At 46.0% G+C, this 19,371-nt stretch overlaps 1 protein-coding gene across 1 annotated transcript in view; it reads right to left on the bottom strand.

Moving 5' to 3' along the window:
• Positions 1-252: 252 nt before the first annotated feature.
• Positions 253-19,371, bottom strand: part of NHERF4 (NHERF family PDZ scaffold protein 4) — a 205,440-nt gene continuing 186,321 nt past the window's right edge. Inside the window, exons 9-10 of the mRNA XM_073566463.1 lie at positions 7,985-8,089; positions 253-1,616 (exon numbers count right to left, since the gene is read on the bottom strand). Coding sequence (XP_073422564.1) covers positions 1,548-1,616; positions 7,985-8,089 — 174 coding nt within the window. The 3' untranslated portion in view covers positions 253-1,547. The remainder of the gene's footprint in view (positions 1,617-7,984; positions 8,090-19,371) is intronic.

Raw genomic sequence — 19,371 nt, 5'->3', positions numbered from 1 at the left:
AAGACAGGTGCAGGGATTTCATGAGAGAGACATGACGGACAATGAACGTTTCGTGCTTAACTTGCACTTCTACTGGTCCATGAACATGAATGAATATGGACCTGTAGAAGCACAAGTTAAGAGCGAAACGTTCGTTGTCCGTCATGTCTCTCTCATGAAATCCCTGCACCTGTCTTCACGCTGCTAGCACCATTGTACTTTATGCCACTGTCCTAAATGAACTGAAAATAAAAATGGACAGATATGCTGTCAATTGGGGTGAGTGCTGTTTTTCCTCTACTCTTTTTGAAAAATCACTATGTGTCTTTGTATTTTTACCACCCTGAAGAAATTTGACAAAGAGGTTGTGTTACTGAAATAAGGGTAAGTGCACACTGGGGAAAAGCTTTAGATTTGGTGCCTCATCACTTTTTTGCCTAAAATGTCAGTGCATGCAGCCAAGTTCCCATCACTTTCCTGTGTGTAACGGCTGCTTGCTGCACACAGGTTTACATAGCAGCAAACGGCCGATGCTAATAGGAGAGGGAGATGAGAACATGCACACACGACACTGTCTGTACTTTTGCCACTGGCAGTGTCAGAACATGCAGGAATGCAGATTCAGATCAGGCATCAATCCAAAGCAAACACTGTCACTCAGCATAATGGGATGTGTGAAGCATTGTAATTGGGGGGAGCACAATGGTGGACTGAGCCCTTGGCCATGAGAATTACTGAAGCCACCTAATTTACATATCTAAGAAAAATGTTAAATCTACATTCCAAGTATGATTTTTATAGGGGCTAAGTCACCTATATTGAATGTGCAAGTGGTTGAATTTGAGTTTTGGGGCTGACAAACTCCCTTTAAGAAAATTAACAAAGCTATTTGTTAAATTTGGGGAGCAACTAGAGCTTATATCTGCTGTTTAACTTTTATTAGTCTAAAGTATGAGGTAGAATCCTGAGAGATGTCCTTATGAAAATCTCATCTACACGTTGAAGAAATATGCGGTATCATTTTGAAATCAACAGCATGTCAATTCTGTCTGAGGTTTTTCATGGCAGAATCTCCTCTTAGAACGCTTAAGGTGAAATAGGTGGAATGTCCATGACAAAATCCACTGCGGATACACTGCAGAAAATCCACAGCAAATTTCTTCCGTGAGTAGGTACCCTAATGGCTGATTTGTGAATAGATATTAAAGTGCAGCTTTTAATTGACACATTGTGTGGATTATGTAACAATTTGTATAGGGAAAAGAAAAAATGTAATATAAAAATGTCAATAATAAAATCAATATGATATTTTTGTAGGCAGGATCATAGGTCACATTGTGCTGTAGAAATGTAGATTTAGTGTTTCTCTAATGACTACAAGTGATCACTTCATCTCCTATTGGCAGTGTGTGTACCTTGTAGCCTTTGGTATAAAGTGCAGGTTCCATCTGTACAAGCCTGGTGCTCATTTAATAACTGGAGCTTATACAGGAACAGAAGAGCTGGAGCAGAGAGAACAAGAACATCATCAAAGACTGGAGTCATCTTCCGTAGTATAAACTCTCCTGTTATTCCTCACTGCTCTGAGCAGTTGTACTCTCTCTCCTCGTTGGTGCGTGAGATAATGTTTCTTCAACCTGCATGAAAAAGGCATTATTTTCATATTGTGCCTTATTTTTTAAGTCAATCACAATAATCTCAGAGAAAATATAATGCTCTCCACTTTGTTATATATTTATTCAACCAAAACACTTGAGAATAATAAATACCAATCCCAAGGCATAAAGAGAGTCCAGGAGTGATGATAGAAAAACATATTTGTATTAAGTAATTACATAAAATAGAGCACTAAATAAAATGACTGGCTATAAACCTCCAAAATATCTGCAGAGCTAAAGAAATATAGTATTGATCCCCTTACAAGATGGAGCCAATGGTATTGATATTAAAAGTGCCAGTGCTTTGCTATATAGAAGGGTAAACTTACTGTATCCCTACCTGAAAGGCTACTCATATAGTGATGTTAGATATAAAGCTGCCTCCTGGTGGCATACAGTGGCTTGCAATAGTATTCACCTGCTTAGCTGACCTCAATTTGTTGTAAAAATTTCTCCTGAGCACGCCAATACCCTACATGTAATCAGGAAATATTTTTCAGGCACAGTGCAGAGCTCAGAAGGCAAGGAGCGCCAGATTTTACTGTTATGGTTTGCAGGTGCCATGACCCACTGGCAGAGCCCCTGAGGTGCCAGAACAGCAGAACCCCCCATAAGGCTGGTTTCACATTAGCGCTTTTTAAGCGCACGCACGGCCGGGGGTAGCTCCGCCCCCGAGCCGGCTCTCTGCCCGGCGTGCCCACCCCTTGCTTGTAGCGCCGCCTCCTAGCGCACAGCGGCGCCTGCGATCGGCGCTCCCTATCTTTAGCATAGGGTGCGCAGATCGTGCGCAGGCCGTGCGCTAGTTGCGCTTTGACCTGCGCTGCGCACTTTTGACGGTGCGCCGTGCGCGCCAAAATCAAACTTTTCGGATTTTGGCGCGCACGGCGCACCGTCAAAAGTGCGCAGCCTAAGTGACCCCATTTTACAAACTACCATACGCCTCTCAATGAATTCATCTAGGGGTGAGTGATCATATTGACACCAAAGGAGTGTCACAGAATTTTATACCATTGGGCAGTGAAGAAAAAAATAATTACATTTTTACTACTAAAATTTGTTTTTAACCCAAGAGTTTACATTTTCACATGAGATAATGAGCAAAAATGGCACCAAAATTTGTCCAACAATTTCTGCTAAATGTAGAAACACCCCATATGTGGCTGCACAATACCGCTGTCATGATCTGCTTAGTTCATGGGATTAGGTAGTTCAGAGGTTAATCTGGACGGCCTCTCTCTGAGATTCTGGGAGGCTTTTTATAGCCTCATTGTGGACTCATTCCTCGTCGCTTATACTCAGATCCTTGGCCCAGTGTTTGTGATCCTGGTGTGCTTTGTGACTGTGATACTTTATGCTTGTTTGGTTTTGACCCGGTTCTGTCCCTGTTACGAGTTCTGCCTGTTCCTTTTGTACTGCTCTGCTATTCCTGTCTATGACTCGTTTGCCTTGGACCTGATTACTCTCTGACTGCCTCCCTTGTACCGCGTTGCTTGCTCCTCTGTTACCATTCTGCCCTCTCTGTGTATGACCCCCCCCGCTTGTCTGACCTGAGTTCCCCTAATCTTCACTCCAGGATTCCTGTAATAGAATCCTACAGTCATCTACTGCAGCAAGATGCTAAGCCACGCCCCCTGTGGTCACATGATCATAGGTCCTGGTACTCTATACTACCTCTAGTGTCGCAGGTCCCATACTCAGAACTTTCCCTGCAGTTTCGGACCCTGGGCCCTCCCGTAGTCTGGGTGAGTAACCCTGCTCAGCCGTGGCAGTCCGCCGGCGCTGACAGGATCAACAGTGGATTTTGCTGAGTGAAAATTGCAAACTGCCATTGCAGTGGCCATACATTGTAGTGACCAGTACGTTGTAGTCCCCAGTACATCATGCCTAGCTCAAGCTTCTGGAATCACGCACCTGTAAATTAGTCAGGCTCTCATCACTACAGAAATGCCAAACATGTGGACTCTATATGTGGATTAGGTACATTGTGGGACTCAGAAGAGAAAAGGGAAATTGGATTTAGGAGTATACAATCTGCTGAATTTCTTTTGGGAGCAAGGAGCCATTTAGCTTTTCCAGAGCCTTTGTACTACCAGTAACATGGAAGCTCCTGTATTAACAGATGACAGACCTGAGTGGAGATTATCTTTTCTGTGGACTGATTTTAAAGTTGTGGGGAAATACAAAAAATGACACATTCTGCCCCTATAATTGCTTAAACGATTCTAATATAGTGTAAAGGTGATCATAAATATATATAAGGCAGATAGAACAGTTTTTACTGAAGTGCATGTCCCCTAAAACATGTTTCCCCGCAGGTGCGGCATTATCAGGGGATGGGACTATAGCTGTGTTTCATATTACCCCGCTATTTTAATTAATAATAAATGTTAAATTTTAGGACTTGTTAGCGAGGATTCTTGTTGGATTATCCCTAATTGTAAATAACTGATATATATAACCCTCCCAAGCTCTTACAAGATCTCTCCACAATTTGCACATTGAAGCTATTGTTGGGAACATTTTACATAACATTTGGGATCATATTTATCCTGCCCACTGCGCTGAGCATTTTCTTTGGGGTTTTCATATAAATCTCAGAGCAACATGATTCAGATGAAACCACCGAGGGATCCACTTACTATGATGAGGCAGCAGAGTTACTTTGGACTCCATCTGGCCTCTTTTCAGCTATGTCCTTTTTCTTCAGAGGTGCCCAAAACTACTGCTAGGGGGCTAAACTGCCAAAAGTGGTGCGGGCACCACTCCTGGCAGTGAGAGCCAGGTGTCAGCGATGATATCAGTTGAGTACCCGGTGGCAATTGCGCACGCACAGCTCCTGTGCTCGCAAATCGCCATGACATACCCAGTACGTCATAGTTCGGGAACCACTTACCAACCATGACATTCTGGATACGTCAAAGGTCGAGAAGGGATTAAGGCTATATTTAGATGTTGCGTTTTTGCAGCTTTTTTGCTTCATTTTTTTGTATGCAAATTAAAAGCTGCTTTACTGTACCAGAAAAGCTATAAGGTTTCATAAATATCATGCGCACTCTTGTATTTTTATGACTAAATTGGAAAACTGTTTTTTTTTTTTTTTTTTAAATCTGCAGTATATCAATAATTTCAGTGTTTTTGCAGCTTTTTTTTTTTCACAATAGAAAGCAATGCGGGAGTAAAGCTAACTTTACTAAATATGTACAGTATAAAAAAACGCTGCAAAAAGACGCAACATGTGAACATAGCCTAGGAGAAAAAAAAAAAACTGTCTTGGACATTATTATTATTAAGATCACTTAGGTCTGTAAATAAAAATATTTCTTTATTGTTGAGATTTTTCTGCAAAAATGAGGGAGATCAGGCATAATGAGAATCTAATGGCTAGCCTTAAAGGGATGGTCCAAAGTCAAACTAAATTTAATTCTAAATCGCTAACTATTTAGTGCCATAATATAAGCTTTATTCTAATATACTTGTATGAAAAGTTCCCTATCCTTCCTTATATATACTGTCTAACTGCTTTTCTATTTTTCCCTATTTCCTGTGTGTTGTGATCAGAGAGCTTGCTTCTAGTTGACTCTATGTGTGGTTTGCTTTGAGAAAATATTGTGCTTTCCTTTTTCTCTTTCTATCATCTCATCACTCCACTATATCTTATATTTTGCTCAGTTCTCTTGGCTTTAGTTTTCTTGACAGCTTAATTTTCTCTTATGATGGAGTTTGCCTCCTTATTTTTTTCTTTGGATTAGCTGTCTTTTAAGTAAGGCTTTACTAGACATCTGCTTTTATCTCACTCGTGAAAAAACAGACCATTTTTCAGAATACTGGATCCATTTTTGGTCCATGCATTAGTTTTCACAATTTGTGTGTCATCTGTTTTTCTCGTATGAAAAAAAATGAATAAATATAGAGGATTTTAAAGCTTCACCTATCAGCTGCTCAGCTACTTGGATAACACATGGAGGCATACAAACGTTATCCGTTTTTCCCCATTGACCAAGTCATTTGAATGAGGGAGTTTGATCTGCAAATCAGAACAGAAATGGACATATCTCAGTTATTATTTGCAGATCATTTTAATACAATAGGTGATTGTTCCATCCATGAAAAACACAGAACACATGTGGACATAACAAAGATTTGGAAGAGGTCTGACTGTTGGTGACACGAAACAGACTGTCGGTCTAATGCAGCGGTGGTGAACCCATGGCACACCTGCCAGAGGCGGCACTCAGAGCCCCCTCTGTGGACACCCACACCGTCACCCAGCATGCCATCGCCCCAGCACTACAGAACCCATGAAATCCAGCAGGGGCATAATGATCGCCATTGCAGAGGGTGCGATCGTGATCGTCGGGGAGGAGGCCGTTGACAACAGCGCTTCTTTCAGAACATCCAGCTGAGATAGGCGCTGGCGTCTGCGGGTCCGCAGTCGGCATTGCTCAGTCACATTTGCATCCTCTGCACAGAGCTAAAACAAGTGACAGTTGGTCCGTTTTTACAAAAGAGAAAAGCTAATGCCTTATCATAGCAGGGAGAATAATTTCAGAACTTTTTCCACCTTTAATGTCACCCATAATCTGTACAAATACATTCAGAAACAAAGTGAAGTCTTTTTGAGTGGAAAAGGAAAAATAAAGAACTAAATTAATATGGCTGTATAAATATGCACACCCTTAATTGAATACTTTGTGGAAGTACCCTTTGAATTTATGACAGCATTCAGTCTTTTTTGGTAGTAGTCTATCAGTTTGGCACATCTAGAATTGGCAGTCTTTGCCCACTCTTTCTTGCAGTAGCTCCAAGCCTGTCAGATTGTGAAGAAATCTGTGTACAGCGCCCTCTTCAGGTCACCAAATCAATCACTGATTTTCAATTGTATGCAGCTCTGGGCTCTGACTAGGCCATTTCCAAATTCTAGATTTTCTTCTGGCAGAACCTTTTTTTGGATGATTTTGAGGTATGATTACATTCGTTGTCGTGTTGAAAGGTGAGATTTCTCTTCACTGTCGGATTTTTAGCTCAGGCATGAAGGTTTTGTTGCATAATTGACTGATATTTGGAACGGTTCATACCTTTAATAAGGACTAGTTGCAGTTTCCAAAAAATAGTCCCAAAGCATAATGCTGCCTCCACAATGCTTCACTGTGGGTATGTTGTTTTTGGTAATGCAGTGTTGGAATTATGGCCAAAGCGTTCACCCTTGGTCTCATCAGAATATAACATGTTTTCCCACATGCATTCCACAGACTTAGTGTCCATTTTGACAAAACATAGCTGGGCTTGGATGTTTTTCTTTGCAAGAAAAATTTCTGTCTTACCACCCTACCCCAAAAGCCAAATATGGGGAATACAAGAGATTGTTGTCACATACAATACACAACTAGTACTTACCAGAAATTAATGCAGCTCTTGTAATGTTGCTGTTGGTCTCTTGACAACCTCAAGAATCAATTTTCTTCTTGTATTTTACTAAATTTTTGAGGGACATCCAGTTCTAGGTAATGTCACTATTGTGCAAAATTAAAGCTGGTGTCTAATTACATTTCAGCATTTTTTGCACTCTTCTCCTGACTGATAACTTTCAATAATGAAATCCCTTTGCTGTGTTGTAAGCTGGTTACGGACCATGTCTTTAATGTAAAGTGCAACCAAAAAAAGTCTGGAAAATCCTACAAGAACAGCTAAACTTTATATGGCGTTAATCAAAATCACTGTAAATGATGATGGCTGTGCACTGACTACTATTTAACATGAGTGTAAATGTGAATGGCTAATTCTAAGCACAACTACTATACATCACCAATTATAAGAGTGCGTTCACACTTATGCAACAAAATTATTTTACTTTTGTTATTTTTATTTTCTCCTCAATATTATTTCACTTTATTTGTACAGATTATTGGTGGAAAAAGTTCTGAAATAATTCTTCTTGGTACGATTTTTACATCACAAGAAACTGACTTTTTAACTGGGGTGTTTAAACTTTTTATACACACTATATGCATAGCATTTATCTTGTATTTTTGTAGTTTCTGTTCAGCTTTTGCTACATTAGGCCAGTGTTTCCCAAACTCCAGTACTCACAGCCCATCACATGTCATGTTTTCAGGATTTTCATAGTATTGCACAGGTGAGAGAATTCCTGATGCCTTGATGATACTTTCGTCATCTGTGCAATACGAAGGAAATCCAGAGAACATACTGATGATCGCAGTGTGGACTGGTGTTTGGAAAAACTGCATTAAGCTTTAAATTTCCACTACTGCTTGATACTATTTTGAAAATGCTTTTAGCAAATAATCTAAGAAAATAACATATTTGGGTACAATACAAAAATATATCACCTCTGTAACACTGGATGAGAGTGATTTTCTTTGGTTTGAGTTATCACCTTCTGAAGCTTTTCCTTGACTGGTATCTTCATAAAATAGCAGAGGTGAAGTTTCAATCTGATTGAGAGAAAACATGTAGCATAACATAACCAAATAGTTTATGCTAAGTTGCTAAGTTTTTAAATATACATCTAATTTAGTTTACTTTTAATTTCAGGCAAACAGGTTTTCAGAATCATTAAAACATTCAATCACTGGTATATTTTTCCTTTTAAAGGGAAACTGTCAGTAAGATCAATCCTACTGAACCATAACACAACAGTAGAACTGAACTTTGTCTCCTTACAAACAAATTAGCAGCTGCAGCTCTCACAGCTAGTGCAACACTGTTGCAATCCTCCCGAAGAAGCAGAGTGAAATGCGCTTCAGGGCAAAGGAACGCCTGGGACATCTACGCGCACATTGCTACAGGTATTATATGTCAATTTGTAAACATTTTAGAGCATATATCTACTGTCACAGCAGTGCTATGGGTAACCCACAAGCAGGTGACATATAGAGCTCTTAGCAGCCTTAGTGGTCAAATAATTATTTCAGTTGTATATGCACATTTTGACACTCAGTCATTACAAATATTGGTGTATCCAATTTGTACTATTTTGGAGATTTATTTTGTAACACCTGTTTTTTTGTATTTTTGTTTACATCTTGGCTCTTTCCAATATGTCACTTACTGATCACTACATATTGATCCACTAAGACATTTGCCTACATAGCCCTTAGCATTTTGGAGATTTCCCAGGTTGGACCCCCGCCCTCCTTTGGTGCTCATTTATACTCATTCTGTGTCATATTATGTTTGGTTATCTATATATATATAAAGCTGAGTGTATGTATGTGTGTGTGTATGTATCAATCCACACCCACTCCACATAGCCCTGCCCACTCCGCATAGCTGTAGAGGTGGTGGCCGGACTGGGGGGGTGGTCCCTCATCATACCACGCAGAGATAAAACAGAGACAAGATGGAGGCAGATTCTGGGTGCAACAGGTCCAAGTTTATTTCACTCGCCGTCCGTCTGATGGCCTCAGAGCACACGGCACTTTCTTTACCTCACGGCCCTCCGTTTCCAGGGCCGCTTCTTACACACCGTACTCTATACTGGGGACATGTATGCATACACCGTCCCCTCTGCACTCGTCGACGCTCCTGACAGGTCCGTTACTGTGGCCGCCTTAGGCCCATAAACCAACAGCACTTCCACTGATCAGTCGTCGTGTCCAACTCGGTGTCTCGTCTCTTCCGCGGTTCTTCCTGTCAGGACCACCCCCCTGACGTTCTCTCTCCTCAGTCCCCCTGGTACGGTTTTCCTCACAGCGCACGAACTGTCGTAGTCCTCCTGTCACTGGAGCTCCCCCTGGGCACTGGAAATTTCTGGAACCCTCCCTCAGTATTTATAGCACTCCCGGTCCCCTGTCACTGTAACTCCGCCCCCCATGACCAACGGTTTCTAAAGCCCTAAGCTGATGTCAAGTACTTTGCTCACACTCCTCCCTGCCATCTAATGGTCAACCCAAGGTACTGCACGTCCACTACACTTTCCTAGCTGTTTCCCCACTGTAGTAACCGACACCTGTCTAAACTGTGCAAACCTATCTTTCTCTATTCTGACACGTCCGTCCGTCAGGTCACCTTCCCTACATAGCCACACTCACTCCACACGCAAAGCCCCATCCACACGGCCCATGTTGTTAGCGCAGAATGATCCTTGCAACCTTTCTGGGATTGATGCTGTGTGTGGATGGATCACTGCAGCCTGTGATCTGCAATCAAGCGCCAGATGACATTGGTTGAGGGGAGGACGATGCCTGAGGGGGCTATGGCATGAGCAGAGCGCCAGTTACCTGAGTTGTGGTGTTGCAGAGCGGAGCTGTCCACTGACTGACTGCCCACTCCAGCCTCGCTATGTACAAGAAGAGCGGCACTGCGCATGCCCGAGAGTCTTCCCTATTGCTAGTGTGGCACCCCTGAGGATTTAGTCACCACAGTAGTACTGCACATCAGCTAGAGGTGTGGTACTTCGCTCTCAGGTAAAGAGGGGGCACTACCAAAAACCCACACACTTACATCCAACGCTGCACCTCTCAGGGCCTGGGAGGAGCTAGGTAGAGGGTGTGGGTGGAGTCAGAGGGAGTTGTCATGGAAACAGGAGTCAGTTAGAGGGAGGTAGACAGTTGGTAGACAGTTGGTGCTGGGGACTGAAGGAGAGTGGAGCACGTCCCTAGATTAGCGCAGCATGAGAGAAAAAAGGAGAGAAAGAAAGAGTGGGCACGGGAAGTGAGGAATCCACTGGTGGCATACGAATCCACGCCGACTGTAGTCGGGTGGAGGGACCAGGTCGCAGTAGGGGACCGGCCCTAGACTAGTGGAGAAACTGAGGGCTCAGCTAGCTAACCGGAGGCTGCAGTATCTGTATGTACTGCAGCCACATTCACACACAATCGCTGAAAAAGGCAGCCATAGGATCAAGAGGGTCTAGAATACGTCACACGACAGAATCTGGGGCTTCTGGTTCGGGACACTGTGTGAAGGCACAGGGCAACGAGAGGAGGGAGCCAGCACAGTGAGATGGCCAGGGAAGGAACATCTGAAGGGGGTTCTGACACGGTGTTCCCAAAATTACTTGAGAGCTGGCTGGACCACCAAACCCGGAGGACACAGCACCCCGGCTGGAAAATGTAACTGGAGAACTGTGGTAAAAGTGTGGAAACTGCACCCCGCTGTGTCCTCAGATTTACTTACTGCATAACTTGCCTTGCACCACAACCACCATCACCATTTCTAACACCTATAATTGCCCTAGGGCCTAGCTCTGTCCGTGGAGAGCTGTAACAACTCTGCTGCATCACCAACAGCCCCAGTGGTCTCTTTTGCAGCATCAGCTATCATCTTCATTGTGAACACCACGGGTGGCATCACAAAAATATTTCCCCATAAACTACTACCCCAATCTTTAATTTACATTGCACGCCCAGGGTCACGGACTGGGTCACTGCTGCTGTGTCATATCCCCTGAAGAACTGACCGGCCCGGTACCGAGTTCCCCAGCCCTAGCGGGCACTGCAAACTCATTTTGGTGTCACGAACAGGATTTCATAGCATTACCTGGTACTGTGTGCCATACACTTTATTGAACTGTATAATAGCCGCAATTACTGCTCCACACGGCCTGCAGAAAGCAGGAGGCCCCGACTTGGAAACCCCTGGGAGTTCAATCCATCCTGCCTGCGGAGCAGCCGCTTACTACGGTAACAATACCCAGAGCCTCGCTGATGTTCACTAGGAGGGAAGGAGATGCCCAATCTAGGAGAGGATCCAGCGGCAGGCGTGGCCGCAGCCACCGTAATGCCTTTATCCATGCCATATATCCCAGGGGTGGTCTGGCTACCTCAGTACTCAGGGGAGTTGCACACCCTGTGCGACTTTAAGGAGAGACTGCATAGTTTATTCGAAGTGTACCCCCTGTCAGAGAGCCAAAAAGTCAGTATCATTATTGGCCAGAAAACCGATGTGGCCCAGAGGGAGGTGAAGTCCTGGCCGGACACCGACAAAAGAACTGTTAGGCAAATCCTGGCCAGGCTGAAGAATATTTTTGACACCCGCACAGCAGCGGAGATAAAAAGGAAATTCTACTGGTGCAAAGGGCACAGGACAGTGTACGGGACTATGCCCTAAACCTGCAAGAGGTGCTGCAGGCCATTAAACAGGTAGACCCTGACAGTGTGCGAGATGAGGACAGATTGCTAACCGAGCAGTTTACTGAGGGGCTCCTGTCTATCGCTCACCGGACACAGCTGCGCATTATGGCCCTGCAAAACCCTGAGCTGGACTTCGCACGATTTAAAGACTTGGCCATCTGAGTGCTGCGAGAACCAACCCCACGTGGCACTGCAACCCTCCAGCGCCCAGCTATCACATACCACCAGGAGATTACGTCCTTTTCCCTGGCACCCGTGAAGGCCGATGCGCAGTCCCTAGATAATGACTCCTCTACAGGCCTATGTCTCCAGGTCCAGGAGCTGACCAAAAGTGTGGCTGCACTAACCAACACCGTGCAGTCCATGCAAGTGTCCCCAAAGGAGAAGATCCAGCTGGCCTCCAGTCCAGATGACACCCCGTGACGATGGCAGAGGAGAATCCCACCGACCAGAGGGAAAGACAATGATAGCTAAGATCAGGACGGACGGCCCATCTGTCGCAGCTGAAACAAGGTGGGGCACATCGCAAGATTCTGTAATTTATACAAGCAACCCCTGGGGCAGAGGGCCAACCCCCAGGTGTAAGACGACTGGGCCCACAAAGCTGGCGAGACAAGTATGTGGGGGGACAGCCGGTCCTGCCCGTAGTGCTTGATGGCATCCCGATGAACGCTTTATTGGAAACCAGCTCCCAGGTGACAACGATGCCATATCCTTTTTAAACGGTATTGTGCTGATTCAGACATTACTCGCAGCCCAGATGAACACTTTAACATCTTTGCCAGCAATGGTCAACCCTTGCCTTAGGTGGGATATAAGGAGATGACCATCAAGGTTGGCCGATTAGAATTGCAGTCGCAATGTTCGATTATAGTTGATATTGACAGACAAGAATGCCATCCTATGATTACTCTAGGCACCAATGTAATAGAGAATTGTCTTGGAGAAATTATTGTTTTGTTTCAGCAGGTAGATGAGACCACTAGAGTTGAGCGAAACGGGTCGAAAAATTTCAAAAGTCGCCGACTTTTGGCAAAGTCGGGTTTCATGAAACGAAACCCGACCCTAGGATGAGGTCGGCCACGAGGTCGGCGACTTACGCGCCAAAGTCGCGTTTCAAAAGTTTGTTTTGCGCTCTTTTTTAGCCAATCAGGATCCACGGACACTGTGGGCAACGTGATGACATAGGCAGGGGTCACCACCATCTTTCAGAAGGGCATGCAAGTGATTGGCTTGCTTTGGTGGGCGTCACAGGGGGTATGAAAGGGCGTGCACGCCGACCGCCATCTTACTTCTGCCGATCTCAGTATAGGGAGAGGTTGCTGCTGATTCTGTAGGGAGAGCGTTAGGCAGGGAAGAAGACAAAAAAACTGCTTCTGCTGCTAGCGATTTGGCCTGCACAACACACCAGTCACTGTGTGTGCAGTGGAAGGGGAGGCTATATAGTGGTGTATCAGTGGTGTTGGTTGTTGGGCTGCCTTCTAAGGCTTCCTGACAGGCTGGCATTGCTGTTTACCCACTGCTCCGCAAACTGCTTTTTTAAAAGCAATCCAATCTCCCTTATCCTCTAGTCACTTTGGTCACAGCTGTGCCATCGAGCCTGTCACATAGCGCTCAGATATTCATTGGGCCTCAAACTGCTTTTTTAAAAGCAATCCCAATTTTTTTTTTTTGTCCTGCTGAGAAGAAAAAAAAACTGTTTCTGCTGCTGATAGCAATTTGGCCTGCACAACACACCAGTCACTGTGTGTGCAGTGCAAGGGGAGGCTATATTGTGGTGTATCAGTGGTGTTGGTTGTTGGGCTGCCTTTTAAGGCTTCCTGACAGGCTGGCATTGCTGTTTACCCACTGCTCCGCAAACTGCTTTTTTAAAAGCAATCCAATCTCCCTTATCCTCTAGTCACTTTTGTCACAGCTGTGCCATCGAGCCTGTCACATAGCGCTCAGATATTCATTGGGCCTCACACAATCCAAAAGTGTCCAGTGTCCAAAAGTGTGTGGAGAGATTCAAAATCTCCCTTATCCTCTAGTCACTTAGGTCACAGCTGTGCCATCGAGCCTGTCACATAGCGCTCAGATATCAGTGGGCCTCACACAATCCAAAAGTGTCCAGTGTCCAAAAGTGTGTGGAGAGATTCAAAATCTCACTTATCCTCTAGTCACTTAGGTCACAGCTGTGCCATCGAGCATGTCACATAGCGCTCAGATATCAGTGGGCCTCACACAATCCAAAAGTGTCCAGTGTCCAAAAGTGTGTGCAGAAATTCAAAATCTCCCTTATCCTCTAGTCACTTTTGTCACAGCTGTGCCATCGAGCCTGTCACATAGCGCTCAGATATTCATTGGGCCTCACACAATCCAAAAGTGTCCAGTGTCCAAAAGTGTGTCCAGAGATTCAAAATCTCCCTTATCCTCTAGTCACTTTTGAAACAGCTGTGCCATCGAGCCTGTCACATAGCGCTCAGATATCAGTGGGCCTCACACAATCCAAAAGTGTCCAGTGTCCAAAAGTGTGTGGAGAGATTCAAAATCTCACTTATCCTCTAGTCACTTAGGTCACAGCTGTGCCATCGAGCCTGTCACATAGCGCTCAGATATCAGTGGGCCTCACACAATCCAAAAGTGTCCAGTGTCCAAAAGTGTGTGCAGAGATTCAAAATCTCCCTTATCCTCTAGTCACTTAGGTCACAGCTGTGCCATCGAGCCTGTCACATAGCGCTCAGATATCAGTGGGCCTCACACAATCCAAAAGTGTCCAGTGTCCAAAAGTGTGTGCAGAGATTCAAAATCTCACTTATCCTCTAGTCACTTAGGTCACAGCTGTGCCATCGAGCCTGTCACATAGCGCTCAGATATTCATTGGGCCTCACACAATCCAAAAGTGTCCAGTGTCCAAAAGTGTGTGCAGAGATTCAAAATCTCCCTTATCCTCTAGTCACTTTTGTCACAGCTGTGCCATCGAGCCTGTCACATAGCGCTCAGATATCAGTGGGCCTCACACAATCCAAAAGTGTCCAGTGTCCAAAAGTGTGTGCAGAGATTCAAAATCTCCCTTATCCTCTAGTCACTTAGGTCACAGCTGTGCTATCGAGCCTGTCACATAGCGCTCAGATATCAGTGGGCCTCACACAATCCAAAAGTGTCCAGTGTCCAAAAGTGTGTGCAGAAATTCAAAATCTCCCCTGTCCTATAGACACCTTGTACCTTGTTTTACATACTATATAGTTTGTTGGATTTTGTCTACATTTCTACCAAAAATGAGGAAGGCTGGTGGAAGAGGCCGTGGAATTGGGCGGGGGTTGGCAGCTGGTAATGATGGTGTTGGTGGTGGATCTGATGGTAGTGGCAAGAGCAAAATAGGACCGAATGCAGGAGGTGTTGAGCCTGCGTCATCGTCTGGCTACATAAGGCCTCGAACGCTTAGTTTTCTAGGAGTTGGCAAACCGCTTTTAAAGCCAGAGCATCAGGAAAAAGTTTTGTCTTACATTGCTGACTCAGCCTCCAGCTCTATCGCCTCCTCTTCTTCAGTTGTAAAAAGTAAAAGCACTGAGTCGTCATTGGAGGCTCATGTTCATGAACCACACCTTTCCTTGTGTCCTTCACCCCAACCAAGATTGAAGGATGACGCAGGCCATACTACTGATTACTCCATGGAGCTGTTTTCACATACCATGCCTGGATTATCAAGTCAAATGGTGAATTACCCAGGCCAAGATGAATCTGACATGGAGTGCACTGATGCACAGCCGCTGATGGATGATTCTGCTGGTACATTCACTCAGAGCACTACATTGTCCTCGCAGTGTACAGAGCCAGATTCTGACCCTGATGAGACTCAGGTGCCCCTTCCCGCACACTATACCACCATACACGGTGACACAGAGGAAGGTGCACATGACATAGAAGAGGAGGTGATGGATGACGCAGTTGTTGACCCAGATTGGCATCCATTGGGGGAAGAGGGTGCTGCTTCCAATAGCTCAGATGAGGAGCATCCACAGCAGACATCGACATCGCAACAGCTGTTATCTGGCAGGCCCGGAGCACTCCAAAGACAGGTTCCAAACATCAAAAGAGTTGCTGGACAGCTTGTCCAGAGGGTCAAAAGATCACAGCGTGCTAGGCCGCAAAATGTCTGCCAAAGTAGGAAGAGTGCAGTGTGGCACTTTTTTGAACAAAATCCTCATGATCAGGCCAAGGTTATCTGTAAGAAGTGCGCAAAGACCTTTAGCCGAGGGAAAAATCTGAAAAATTTTAATACCAGTTGCATGCTTAGACATTTAACCAGCATGCACTTGCAAGCGTGGACACAACACCAAACCTCAAGTGCCACATGTGCAACTGATCACAACGAAGGTAGTCAGCAACGCTACATTGTTTCCCCCACTGTAAGCCCACCGGTTAGCACAGCAGCAAATGTTGAGGTGTCGTTGCAAGGCCACAGCAGTCAGGGAATCCCACTGTTATATCAACGAAAGACTGATTCTAGGCCATCAGAAAGAACACCAACTCCATCACCATCATCAACCCTCTCTCAGTCTGCCCTGTCCACCGCTACTTCCACCATATGCAGCTCTCAAGTCCAGCTCACCCTCCCAGACACTATGAGTAGGTCAAGAAAGTACTCAGTCTCTGATCCGCGTACACTGGGTTTGAACGCCCACATTGCCAAACTAATCTCGTTTGAGATGATGCCCTTTCGGTTGGTGGAAAGCACAGCTTTCCGCGAACTCATGGCCTATGCAGTACCACGCTATGACCTACCCAGTCGCCACTTCTTCTCTCGCAAAGCCATCCCAGCCCTCCACCATCATGTGAAAGACCGCATTGTCCATGCACTCAAGCAGTCAGTGAGCGGAAAGGTGCACCTCACAACTGATGCATGGTCCAGTCGGCATGGCCAGGGCCGTTACGTGTCCATCACTGCGCACTGGGTTAATGTGGTGGATGCAGGGTCCACAGGGGACAGCGGTGGTGGGACAGTGCTGCCTAGCCCACGGTATAGGAAACAGTTGGCTGTAGGCGTTCCACCCTCCTCCTCCTCCTCCTCCTCCTCCAGAAGCGAAAGCTCGTCCACAGAGCGCAGTCGTACGAGCACTCCATCTGCAGCTGCCATTGTTGCACACGATGTGTCCCCCTATCGAGCAGCTAGTGGAAAGCGTCAGCAGGCTGTGCTGCAGATGATGTGTTTGGGCGACAGACATACCGCCGAGGTGCTGGCCGAGTACTTGAAGCGACAAACTGAGTCATGGCTGGGCAGTGTACATCTTGAGGCAGGCAAGGTAGTTAGTGATAACGGCCGTAATTTTGTGGCAGCCATAGCCCTTTCAAAACTCAGCCACATACCTTGCTTGGCTCACACCTTGAACCTGGTGGTGCAGTGCTTCCTCAAAAATTATCCGGAGTTAACAGCCCTGCTCCAGAAGGTGCGAAGACTGTGCGCGCACATCCGCCGGTCGCCTGTACACTCCGTTCGTATGCAGAAGCTGCAGCGATTGCTCCACCTTCCCAACCACCGCCTCATTATCGACATTGCAACAAGGTGGAACTCCACCCTGCACATGGTGGAGCGGCTGTGCGAGCAGAGGCAGGCCATAATGCATTTGTGGGAGGATACACGGCCAGGCACTTTGAGAGCAGACATGGAGTTGACAGGTGTGCAGTGGTCGAAGCTGAAAGACCTCTGTAAAGTCCTTCAGTGTTTTGAGGAATGCACACGGCTGGAAAGCGCAGACGACGCCATCCTAAGCATGAGCATCCCACTTATGCGTCTGCTCATGCAAACTTTGACGCACCTTAAGGAGCAGGCGTCTGCAGCCAATATTGATGAGGAGGAAGAGGAGGAGGGAATCCTTGATGACATTCAGCCATTGTCTGCTCAGGGACCTCTCCTGGACGAGGTGGAGGAAGAAGAGGAGGAGGAGGATGATGATGGGGATGATTACTTAGGGGAGGAGGATGCATCTCGTGGGGCAAGTGAAAATGTTGGCGTGGCAAGGTCTGGTACAGGGTTTGTGCGTGACTGGAGGGATGTGGATTTGCCAGAAAGTGCTCCTCCAACCAGCACTCGCAGTGCATCATTGACACCGGGAACATTGGCCCACATGTCAGATTATGCCTTGCGGATCCTAAAAAGGGACCCCCGCATTGCCAAAATGATGAACGATGACGACTACTGGTTGGCCAGCATCCTGGATCCACGCTATAAAGGCAAATTACAAAACATCATGCCACAGGAGAACCTTGACCTAATATTGGCTAATAAACAAGCAACTCTGGTAAATCGGTTGCTTGAGGCATTCCCAGCACACAGCAGCGGTGATGGTTCTCACACGAGCCGTACGGACCGGGGGCAGCTTGGCAGAGGTGTTCGTGGTGCACACAGCAGAAGTGGCGTTGGAGACAGGGGTTTCATGACAATGTTGTGGACTGATTTTTCAAATACCGCTCACACAACTGGTAATACTGCATCGATGGAAAGTGACAGGAGACAGCAGTTGTCAACTATGGTTACAAACTACTTTTCCTCCCATATCGATGTTCTCCCACACAGGTCATTCCCCTTTGACTATTGGGCCGCTAAACTGGACACCTGGCCTGAATTGGCCCAATATGCCTTACAGGAGCTCGCTTGCCCAGCTGCAAGTGTGCTATCGGAAAGAGTCTTCAGTGCAGCTGGATCAATCCTGACAGAAAAAAGGACCTGTCTGTCAACCCAAAATGTGGATGATCTAACCTTCATTAAAATGAACCATGCATGGGTTTCCAAGGATTTTGTCCCACCTTCCCCTGATGACACATAGGGTGACAGAAAAATGGCTTGCTTTGCTCCACCTCTTCCTGGGACTTCACCTATTTCGCCTTTTGCATCAGCTGAATGTCCAACATCAACATATGCCACTTTCTAAAACTCCCTAACTGTGCTGCCTCCCCCCCCCATGGCCGGGGTCACCACCTAGCGCACAACACCGTGCGAGTGCCGTTGCCCTGGACAGGTGGGTAGGCCGACTCTTGGGCGCGGGCACTGGCACAGGGTCCCTCATAGTGCAATCAAGTGTCTCTGACGGTGGTGGTGCACACCCGCCGTCAGACACACCGCTGTACTATGAGGGGCCCAGTGCCAGTACAGACGCCCACGAGTGGGCCCCCCTTGCTTGGGCAGGGCCCCAGCATTTGCAATCTTTACCTCTCCCTGCTCCTCCGCTGTGTAATCTGGGCCGTCAAATCCATACTGTGCCTGACACCGTCTGAGCCTGCCTCCTGATGTATAGACATATATTTTGAATGTGTACGCTATCCATACATATTATCTGGGGATACGGTACCCTTTCTAACCTTTGTGCAATCACGTGCAATCCATACTGGGCCTAACACCGTCTGAGCCTGCCTCCTGAGACATATATTTTGAATGTGTACGCTATCCATACATGTTATCTGGGATACGGTACCCTTTCTAACCTTTGTGCAATCATGTGCAATCCATACTGGGCCTAACACCGTCTGAGCCTGCCTCCTGAGACATATATTTTGAATGTGTACGCTATCCATACATGTTATCCGGGGATACGGTACCCTTTCTAACCTTTGTGCAATCACGTGCAATCCATACTGGGCCTAACACCGTCTGAGCCTGCCTCCTG

Source organism: Dendrobates tinctorius, unplaced genomic scaffold (genome assembly GCF_039654945.1).
Source record: "Dendrobates tinctorius isolate UK_male_01 unplaced genomic scaffold, ASM3965494v1 ptg000018l, whole genome shotgun sequence".
NCBI lineage: Eukaryota > Metazoa > Chordata > Amphibia > Anura > Dendrobatidae > Dendrobates > Dendrobates tinctorius.
This window is presented reverse-complemented; position numbering and strand designations above follow the sequence as displayed.